The sequence below is a fragment of the Antrostomus carolinensis genome, unplaced genomic scaffold (genome assembly GCF_000700745.2).
Source record: "Antrostomus carolinensis isolate BGI_N321 unplaced genomic scaffold, ASM70074v2 scaffold38751, whole genome shotgun sequence".
NCBI lineage: Eukaryota > Metazoa > Chordata > Aves > Caprimulgiformes > Caprimulgidae > Antrostomus > Antrostomus carolinensis.
The window spans coordinates 3,067-14,004 of NW_010292675.1; the positions used below are offsets into that span (position 1 = coordinate 3,067).

Sequence of the window (10,938 nt, forward strand, 5' to 3'; positions counted from 1 at the left end):
TTCATATGACTGCAGCACATAGTTTGACTTTTCATTTTGCCCTTGGTGAAGGATGAAAGGTTCACTGACACCGTGTCCATACACAATTTGTAATTAGTTTTTTAAGTAGTGATAGGAAAAAAAGACGGGGTCTCCTAGAGTGATTTCCCAATTACCTAGATGATTGTTGGGTTTTGGGGTTTTTTTGTTTGTTTTTTTTTAACTAAAATATATAAGCTCTGAATCACGCAAAATATGACCACCTTGGCTACATCAGTCTAACATAACTGGGCAATTGGTGAAGTTGCTACACCATCCAAAGAGGTAGTGACAGTCCATTCTCTCAGTGCCAGCCTGATGCGTAGGCTAAGTTAAAAAAAAACAAAACCCAAAACAAAACCAAACCAAAAACCATAACACTGAGGCATCCCTGTATGCTCACTGTGTTTTCCATTTTGGTGTTCCCAGTCAACCACTCTCTCTTGACATTGGTAGTTGACATTCACCACTGCACCAACATAGTTAGAAGCAGTAAATTTGTGTTTTGTTTTGTTAGCAGCTATACACTCAGTGCTATTCATCATATATAGGTGGGTCTCCATCACTTGAAAACATTGGCAGTTTCTTTCCTTGATTCTGCACATGATCTTCATTCATCTTCTCCAAAGCTTCAATCTAGAGAACCAAAAATAAATCCATGCTGAAATCATAAAACCACACCTAGGCCACAAGGTTTCTAAACAGTGTTAAAGGGTAGCTTTACAAGACTGATCAGGTATATAAAATATTCCTGTTTCGATGATCCAGTCACAGGTATGGAGCAACATACTTTGGAAGTACAGCTTGAAACATCTGTTCTCAACAAGTTAGTAAAACAAGTAGCGCTCCCTTAGTTTCGTGCTATGTAACTGAAATACACAAGCTGCAGGGAGGACCGGATGATTCTGAAGACTTCAGCTGTATTCCCCAAAGTACAGAAGTGTCCCTTTCTCCAGCTCCAAACACCTCTGTTGTACCTCAGGCAATCCATTGGCACTGGAGAAGTTCCAAGTAATACTAAGATTACAAATCCACTGCAATAATTTTTAACTGAAGACAGTTATAGTTAAGTGTCTTCTGCAATCAAAGTAACACAGTACAATAGCTTATTTTGATCGTGTTATATTTGGATTACTTTCTCTCATACTCCAGGGGAGATAATTTTAGTTACTAGCGACTAAAGTCAAAGTCTGAAGTTTTAAGCATGTACCACTCAAATTCACCTCTATGTAAACAGCACTGCCACTCTTCCAGAAAACTTAGAAGCAAAAAAAAAGACATAAAGCAACTATCAAAAAAAAACCCAACCCAAAAAAACCAACCCCACATACCAGTGCTCACAACAGGGCCAATGAGCCTGATTAACTGACACATAAGGATCTTCAACAGCGACATTGTGTTCCCTCTATCTCCTCCTCAGTTTGAGCACCTACTCCAGGAGTTAAATAGTTTCAGCCTCCCACCTAATACACGCTGGACTAGCTCAAACCTGCACTGTTAAGAATGACAGAATGGTAGGGGTTGGAAGGGACCTCAGGAGATCATCTAGTCCAACCCTCCTGCAGGTTCCCTACAGCAGGTTGCACAGGAAAGCATCCAGGCAGGTTTTGAACATCTCCAGAGAAGGAGACTCCACAGCCTCTCTGGGCAGCCTGTCCCAGTGCTCTGTCACCCTCACAGTGAAGAAGTTTTCCCTCATGTTTAGGCGCAACCTCCTGTGTTCCAGCTCGTGCCCATTGCCCCTTGTCCTGTCACTGGCCACCACTGAAAAGAGTCTGGTCCCATCCTCTTGACACCTGCCCTTTAGATACTTATAAACATTAATAAGGTCCCCGCTCAGCCTTCTCTTTTCTAGGCTAAACAGACCCAGCTCTCAGTCTTTCCTCATAAGAAAGATGCTCCAGCCCCTTAATCATCTTCATAGCCCTCCACTGGACTCTCTCCAGAAGTTCCCTCTCTCTCCTGAACTGGGGGGCCCAGAACTGGACACAATATTCCAGATGTGGCAGAGTAGAGGGACCTGCTGGTCACACTCTTAATGCACCCAGGATGCCATTGACCTTCTTGTCCACAAGGGCACATGGAGGGACAGTGTCTAAAGCCTTGCTGAAGTCGAAGAAGTGCCATGTCACCCTTACTTTAATTAGTAAATATGGAATTTTTGACAACTTATTTTTATAAATGTCTCAAATCAGGATGCATGCCTTGAGGAGTTACAGCTAAAATTTGAAAATTAAGAGCCAAAGGTGACCAAAGATTCCTAGTCCACATTTACATTAGCATGATTTTAGGCTTGAAAATTGAAAATACTTTCAAGTAAGTTAAAATATGAAAAATAAGCAGTAGAACAACAGTTATTTTTAACCCAGCTTTCCTTTCTCTGCACAACTTTTAACACATGTAAAGAAAGGCAACAAAGCTAGCTTTTAAACTGAAACAGATCATTAAATTTCCCTTAACATTGAAAGAAGCAATTAAATGCAACATGAAGCCTTTTATACTTGGGACCAGGGAGATCAGGAAAGGGGGTGGAGAAGTCTGTCAATCTGAGTTTCTGAAAACGTTTGTACTAGGTTGAAATAATCAAGTTTTGAAAAAAAGAGATGTAGAAAGACTGCCAAAGTTATACTCACACACATTAATCACACAAACTAAATGTGGAAAGTTAAGGTATGACAACAGCTACTTTAACTAACCAAATTAAAGTGTTAGACACAGAGAAAGCTATACCTCTGCTTGGAAGTCTACTTCATTGTCAGCTGTAATATTTAAGCCTGAGACAGCATTGAAGAGTTCACGCTCGTTAAGTGCTTCTGCCACACCTCCTTTCTGGAAGAACTTGTCAATATAAAAAGCACGCATTAAACACTTTACTACACAAAACAAAATATTCATTTGCCTTCCCCAAGTAACAATTACAGTATTTAGCCAAAATGACATTTTTGCTTTTGTTGACCTACAGACAAAAATAACTGAAATAAGTTTTAAGTTTCAGTGGTACCATTTCATTCTTCCACACTTTTTTCCCTTTCAGAGAAGAACACCATCAGTATGGACAATATGCAAGAGTAATTTTATATATATGTGGTGGTGATCATTTTTAACAGAGCTGCATTGGTTGATGTTTAGTTAGCTCTGAATTGATTGGATGCTGTTTTATCCTAGAAAGCATTCAGCCTAACAGACGACTGTCAGATGACGAGGTCCTACCTGTGAAACATTCCTACAGTCTCTGAATAAAAACTCAAGTCCATGAGGATGGGTTGGCTCTACAGACTGACTGACATCGATAAGCCAGACCTGTAGTTGCAGAGAGACAACAATTCACTTTGTATTAACATTTTGCATTAGATGAAACCTTTCCTTCCCACATGAAGAACAAGCTCACCTTCCCATCGTGCCAAAGCATGTTGTATTCACTCAGATCTGCATGGACCAGGTTGCACTCCTTATACAACTGTTGCATCATCTGCAAGGAACCAAACTAATGAATGAATGAAGTGTGCTATACTCCAAATAAATATCATTTGCATGACTGTAACAAAACAAAGCCTTTCCCCAGTCACCCACACGATTTACATATTTTTTTTCCAAGTCTTCAATAAAGTTTCATATAGGGAACTGCAGTTTTGGTAAATCGCCAGCAAACTCAGCTTTTATCACTGAGCTTAGCTTTGGCAAGTCAGAATAATCAGTCTGATAGTTTCATGTCAGCTTTGCCAATCAGTCCAAGTGCATGGGACAGATAAACATGTTCTCTAAATACACTGGTCATTCTCACCCCTATCACACAGGAATGAAGTCTCACAGTTTTACGTACTGAATCTTAACTAGCATGCACATTCACTTAAAACATGGTTGTGTTGCTTTTACTGGTCTCAAGATTTAAGGCTCAGACCATTCATATTATCAAGCTGCTGGGTTGGTTGGTTTGGGGTTTTTTTAATGTCTCTAGGAAGCTAACAATGAGTGGACAGTTAGCAGGTACAGGTTTGAACAAATTACAGCAGATAACAGGAAAGTAAAGTATCCACCAGGCAATATTCTAATTCATTCTCTGATTTCTAGATTTCTTAAATAGGGGGGTGAGGAGGGGGGTTATTCACTGGAGAGTGCTTACATATTGTAAATTACGCATTCGGTAAGCCCAGAAAGACTTCAGAGAACTTTCTAAACCACACACTGCTTCTATAAAAGGAGGACTACTTGCTTAGAATTTCTCTGCTGCTAAATACCTGTTTGTCATCAAGTTCCAGCATGTTTTCTACTCAGATTAAAATTCTATTTATTTATTTTAGTGCATAATTTCTTATTTATTCTAAGTCACACATTAAACAGCAGCAAAATAAGCCTTTGGACTCAGTATCTTGAAAGTGATGCAAGCATCCTGAAAAGTAAATAAATGCTGATTTGTCCTTTAAGTTATTCCCCTAAAAGAAAACAGGATTCTCCTCAGAACTGAAGGAGAAATCAGCACTGTCTTACCTTAAGAATCTGAAAGTAGGCCTTTTTCATATCTTCACTACTTAGTGTTACATCCTTTAGTTTAGGAGCTGGGATTTGATCCTGGCCAATGAAAGACATAACCAAGACGTGTTTCTTAAGGATAACCACTTGAGGACAAGGAATTCCTGCATTCTGCATTCTGTGGGTCAGAAAATAGATACTGATTAAGGAAAACAAAGCAAAAACCCCAAAACCCTACAGTTCTAGTTCCTGCTTCCTCATTTCCAATCTTGAGAGCTGTGTGAGAAACCTGATCCAGAGTCAAGAAGTCTTTGAAACAGACCAAACTGACAACTGAATAAATATACATATTTCACAGTATTTCACATAGGAAAATTCAGATCTTAAAGTCATAAGTGGGTCTAAAAATGCCCTCTGAAAACTAAGTACTCTTACAGCTAGAGTCTGTTAATTTCATTGGCTTGTAACTTCTGCTGCCAAATCACCAAAGATGCTGACAATTCATTAAACTGTAAGAAACCAGAGGCTTACTCAATCTGTGCCAGGCTGTGTATTGTTTATCCTAAAAATCAAATCTAAACTTGTAACCAGACGGAGCATAACTTCTTTAAACAGAGAATAGGAAACCAACAGGCATCTGGCAACTACACTTTTTTTCTTTACCTTGTTAAGTTATGCATTTCTTTCTCAGCCCACATACGAATAATCTTTCGTGGATTCAATTTACTGAAGCGGTCTTTAAATCTGTAGTCATCCTTAATGTATTTGTCACGGTTCTTGAATTCATTAAGAGTTGTTTTAAACACTTTGATGGCACATTCTGGAGGTATAACTTTATCTTCAGTTGCACTTCTCGTGGAAAAAGTAAAAGTAAAGTATAAGTATAATAAAGTATATTAACTATTTACACCTTTACAAGCAAATAAATGGTTTTGGTTTTTATTTTTTCAAAACATTGCAAGATATAGCAATTTTTATTATCAGAGAGGAAAAGATTGGATATTCTATCAAAACTGGAAGCCAATTCAAGTTAAGTTTATAAAAGTTCTATGATTAAGCTGGTATAGGAATGTTTGGGTTTTAGCATTTTGATTATATGTTGCTTATCAAATAGGTCCCCATCTCCCAGTTTGTTAATACTTTAATTAAATGTCATAGCTAATAACATCCCTGTTAACAGATGTACTTGCTTTAAGAAATCACAAGTGAAAAAAGTCTTGCATTAGAACAATAATGGTAGTATCACAATGTTTTGTTAAGCACCACAAAATTACTGCCCATAATACTAAGGAAAAGAATACTTCTGAACATCATTCAAGCACTTAAACTTTTTCTAACTTAAAAAAACCAAACCAAAACAAAACCAAACAAGGCATCTTTTCTTCCCACTCTCAGCTTACTTCTCTCTCGACATCTCTAAATAGCTTACCTGTATTTGGGTTTTATTAGTTCTTTCTTAACTCACTTTAAACCAGTGGTGTTTCAATGCACTACAATCACTACTAACATACTACAATCCTTCTAGTATGGTAGTCTTTAAAACTGGACTCTTGCATGACTTGCAAAGTGAACAGCATCCCAACATTATGCTCAAGGTAACCCAAAAGTAACAAACAGCACCTCCACTGAACTGCACAGATGGAGCTGATAATACAGCGATTTGTATGGAAAGACAATTTTCAGGTAGCTTAAGATTATCATGACAGCTCTGTAGTCTGGGGCAGGTCAGTGGAAAGAGTTCCTCAAAATCTCAAGACTTCTCTTTTATATAAGGAGTACATATTTTTCCACAGAAACCTATAGTGGATTTGTGCCTGCTTATTAAATGGTCTCCAAGGAGGAAAGTGGGGATTTTTTTACTTCATGGTTGGTACCATCTGATTTTCAGATTTTATTATTGTCTGCATACACATGAATACAAGGTTTAAGTCTTGGGAATGAAAAAAGTGCAGATTGTTTAAATACTTTTGTGGTTTCTGCTTTTTGAACCATCTCTAGTGTTTAAAGCTACTGTCAGGAACAAACAAGATGCTTACTTTCCTCCATATGCATGAAAAACAACAGATTCTTTTCCCGTGCTGATGCAGCCGGTGATGGTCTCCAACATCCCAGCATTGACCATCTTGTACAGAAGTAAACGCGTTTTAGGATCCACTGCTTTCTCCTACAGGCAAGAAATGAATACTCAGTTCATTAAAATAATTCTTGGCTTTACAGTGAGTTTAGAATATTTATATGCTGCAAGCATCCAACTAAGTGGAAAGAACAATGTATTAAGAGCATTCTCTCAATTGATAATAAAAAAACCCCCAAAAACCAAAACCCCCCCTAAACAAACAGATGAAGCAAAGCACTTTCATTTTTAGTCCTTACAATTTAATACTCTCAGGTACCTTATCAGCTGTGTAGCACACACAGTATTTTACCAATTCCACATAAAGTACAGACTGTGGCTCAAGAGTACTTTCTACAGTGCTTTCCAGAAGTCTTCACCAATCAGGAATCAAAATATCCCAAATATTATATTCCTTTTATATCAGTAACAATAAAGTGCAACACCCAAATCTGGAAGTCCACAACAGGAATTATCAGAGGCCTTGCTCTAAACTCACCCATAAAGCATATCAACTGACTTCCTAAATTATTAAGTCAGAGTCTATTGGTTCACCTCCTCTTCCTGAAACTTGCCATGAAGACAGGTATTTGGAGTCACATGATTCAGCTGCAGAGGATTAGTCCTCTGGATGGTTTCTATAAGTAATTTTTAGGCAGTTTATTCATTGTAGCTGATTAAGAGACAAGTTTAGAAAGACAAAGAAAAAACGGAAGCTGCTTGCTCTTATTTTGATACGGCTCTCAGTAACGCAGCTCAAACAGAGACAGCCTTTTTCTAGTGGGAGTTGGCTGATACCATCTCCTTCAGCAACGTTAACATAATATTGCTTAAGTGTTTTACCAATAACAGAATGTTTAAAGGAATTACTAAAACAGTGTTCAGCTGTTACAGGAGATAAAGAGTATAGAGAGAGACTTTATTAAAAACATACAGCAGTGGAGTGCTCCTTCTTTTCGTGGAGCCTTGCACTTCGACGTTCCTCAGAGTACGCATGTTGCTTTAAGGCATTGAAGACTTGATTTGACAGCTTTAAGTCCATCCCAATTCCATCCCCAACTTGGAATTCAGGTGCAAACTACAAGTAGAAATATTAGAAGTTTAAGGATTGTTACTAGCAGACACCAAAAGTTGGCACAAGCAGAGATTTCTCATTCTGATTTGCAAAAACCTAGGGTAGATTAGGACCCGTGTGAAGCCCACTTTGTGTAACACTGTCACTATGTTAAAGAACAGCACTTGCAGTGTTTCCTTATTTGCAGAAGTTGTACCAGTTACATTAAAGAAAACAGAAAGTACGTACTATGGATAAAACAACTTAAAAGCTGTAAGTCAAACAACTGACTGAAAGTAAGTTACTTGGCTCATCAGGCAAAATTAATTAAAAAAAAAAAAAAAAAAAAAAAAAAGCAGGTTACACGGCAGCTCTGCTTCTCAAAAATAGCCTTGGTGTTTTATTTGCCTGGGTACCAAACTTGCCAATAGTTTTGTTTTGCCAAAACAGTTCTGTGCAAGTTCTTGAATCATGGTTTTTAACAAACTATTATTAAACAAAAAACCCACACAACTCAGACTGTCAATTCGAATAACTAATCCAAACACTGCATTGCTTTCATCTAACAAAAAAAAAAAATAAATTCAGGACCAAGGACTGTAAACAACAGCACAGATGGACAAGCATTAGTTCTTTGGTTGAATTACAGCATTCCAGTTTTACACACAAGGTTCCCTAAGTTTTCACTCACATTTTCCATGCGAGCAGTGTTCTTTCTTCCGCATACCACTTCATCATGTTTAGTAGTAATGTCTTTTCCTTTTCCTATGAAGCCCTTTCTTGGTGTGGTAGTAGGTTTATCTGCCAGCAGTGAGAAAAATAAATCAAACTTTACATCTAAACAAACATAACTAATGCTCGCAAAGGTTCCACAAGGCCCACAAGAATAACATAGTTTTATTTATTAAACAGAATAAAATACTTCAATTGTATGACTCTAATGCAGTCCTCCCTTATCCTAAACATGACAGCTTCTTTTGTTGTGTTATGACTTACTCCGATATCTTCTCTGGGGTGTCAGATGCACTTTGGCATGTTAAAGACAGGAATATTCAATATCATATGCAGATGCTTCTAGCCAAATGCAAATGATAAGATATGCATATCCCACAATTCTTTCCATGTACAGCAGTTATTTTACCAGATTCACTGAATATACTGGCAGACAGAAGCCTGAAGTTACCCGCTCAGCATCCTGCATAACACCTCCCAATTAGGTGACCTGATTTTACATACAACTGGTATGTCTCCTTACATTCAAAAAAATCTAATTTAACCATGTCATACTCTTAAGTCTATTAACCAAAGAAATTGTATTGTTTAGAACTGCCACATACCTGCTCTATAAGGATCATGACGGGTATCCTGCCAATCAACTTCATCCTCTGAGCTGTCACTGTCATAGGGATGCACCTTGCGATAATTTTCAAAGGATATGGAAACTTGAGAAACAAAACAAATAAGCATGTCTGTGATTATCAGGGATTTGACGCTTCCCCACACCTCTGTCAACTTAAGCAGAGTGCCAAGAGTATCTCCAAAGCAAAAATACTTCTTCTGACGAGGGTACCTTTGCTATCTCCATTGATTTTTTTCTCTTCACGCCGAAGTTGTGCATCGTATTCCCTGTCAAATTCCATCTGCAGCATCTGAGCTAGCATTAGGTCACTAGAAGTGTCAATATTTTCTCCTGTAATAAATGGTCCTTCAGCAACACTATGTAAAATGAAAATAGAAATTTCAGAAATGAAAGACAGTGATCTCAGAAACACTGCTTTACATAATTTCATCACTCTCTACAAAAGACCGCGTGCAGAGCTGCATAGAAACTAATGAGTCTCAACTGTCCACTCCCCACCTCCAAGCCAACACTAAATATTAATAGAGCATGACTTCATTTCTCTTTGCCACTCCTTTACAATGCAAATATTATGTAAGCTTTTACTTGTTTACCATTCTGTAAGAAGCATTAGAGTTTATTTTGAAGATACCATTCATGAAAGAGAAGGAAGGCATACAGGTGTATGTCTGTGTATATTTATATATTTTTATCAATAAATAAATAAACACTAATAATAAAAACCCCCCGGTGTTGCTTTGCTCTGGTTCACAGAAAAGACCACAGGCAAAATTTGTATGAGTTTAGAACTAGTAAGCTCTCGGCCTACATTTAGAGCTTCCAAGTATAAGGAGGATACAGATCGTACACCTGACAGTTCTCAAAATAACACTGTACTCTGTTAACAAGAGTCTCTACAAGGGAAGAGAAAAACCCGTTTTCTGACAGCATTCCTCAAAATGTAGTTTACAGATGAGCTTAATGCACCCAAAACAATATGAAGAAAATATCAAGAAAGAAGGAAGGGTGACAGAGAAGAGAATCTAAGGAAGAGCTTTAACTGTGGAAGCCATCTTCACTGAAAAAGACCTGAAGGACCAAAGTTAGGAGATAACAGGCAAAGCATTTACTATAGCACTACACATTAAGCACACTGTAAGAAAATGCAAAAGAGAGAGAAGATAACTTCACAACTATGGAGATTGCTAATCCAGGATTTAAACTTACGCAACCACTTCAGGAAAAGCAGCATTTTCTTCTTCCAGCTGCAGCTCTTTCGCCAGCTGTTCACTCATTACATCAGCAAGGGAACACGATATTGATGTTGTGTTAGGAGCTCCCCATGGACACTGTAAATAAACATTTTATTCAAGTCAGCAAGAAATGCAGTGGCAACACAAGAATCAGGATAATTAGCTTATCACTGGCTCTAAAATAAACTCATGTAATCATACAAGAGCTTGTCTTCTGCAGATACGTAGGGAAGTATGATGAACTAAAGTACAGAAAGTACCTCAAGGAGTATCTCATAAACTCAGCAGGGAGAACTGTGACTGAAAGGATGTTGAAGGTGTTACTAACGGGGAGGGGAAAAGAGTCAGTTTGTCAGTGTCTGTACCCTCTGAAGACAGGGGCAAAGCTTTCACAGAAAGTTTGCTTACAAGTGTACACGCAGTCTATATAAAACTTCTCTTGGGATAACACAACATTAACGGCTTACACACAGCCTCCTCCCCTGTTTCTAGAGCCCTGGAAGGACAGCCCTCGTAAACACCCCTCCAGAAAGGCTAAAAGCCACACACAACTTTGCTTGGGAGTGACGAATCCAACCAGGCTGCGACTCACTGCCTTGATAACCAAACTCAATCTAGATGCAATCCCCTGCTCACCCACAGAGCTTGGAGAGAAGCGACTCCTTTATCAGGGTCCAACAGCAGCTCTCCCCAC

General features: G+C 38.3%; 1 protein-coding gene across 1 annotated transcript; it reads right to left on the reverse strand.

Moving 5' to 3' along the window:
- Positions 1–292: 292 nt before the first annotated feature.
- On the reverse strand, positions 293–10,336 carry RIOK3 (RIO kinase 3). The gene is made up of 12 exons (XM_010177054.2): positions 10,219–10,336; positions 9,223–9,368; positions 8,990–9,094; positions 8,344–8,453; positions 7,533–7,676; positions 6,522–6,649; positions 5,149–5,334; positions 4,504–4,663; positions 3,407–3,487; positions 3,229–3,318; positions 2,749–2,856; positions 293–654 (listed from the first exon to the last, which is right to left on the reverse strand). The coding sequence occupies exons 1-12, from the start codon at positions 10,284–10,286 to the stop codon at positions 553–555; spliced, it is 1,428 nt and encodes a 475-aa protein (XP_010175356.1). The 5' UTR covers positions 10,287–10,336; the 3' UTR covers positions 293–552.
- Between the last annotated feature and the right edge of the window lie 602 nt (positions 10,337–10,938).

Excerpts from the sequence above, each read along its gene's own strand:
- RIOK3 (XM_010177054.2), bottom strand. The coding sequence starts at position 10,286 with ATGAGTGAACAGCTGGCGAAAGAGCTGCAGCTGGAAGAAGAAAATGCT. Across the intron at positions 9,369-10,218 it reads GCTTTTCCTGAAGTGGTTGC|TGTTGCTGAAGGACCATTTA; the intron begins GTAAGTTTAAAT and ends CATTTTACATAG. Across the intron at positions 655-2,748 it reads AAGTAGACTTCCAAGCAGAG|ATTGAAGCTTTGGAGAAGAT; the intron begins GTATAGCTTTCT and ends TTGGTTCTCTAG.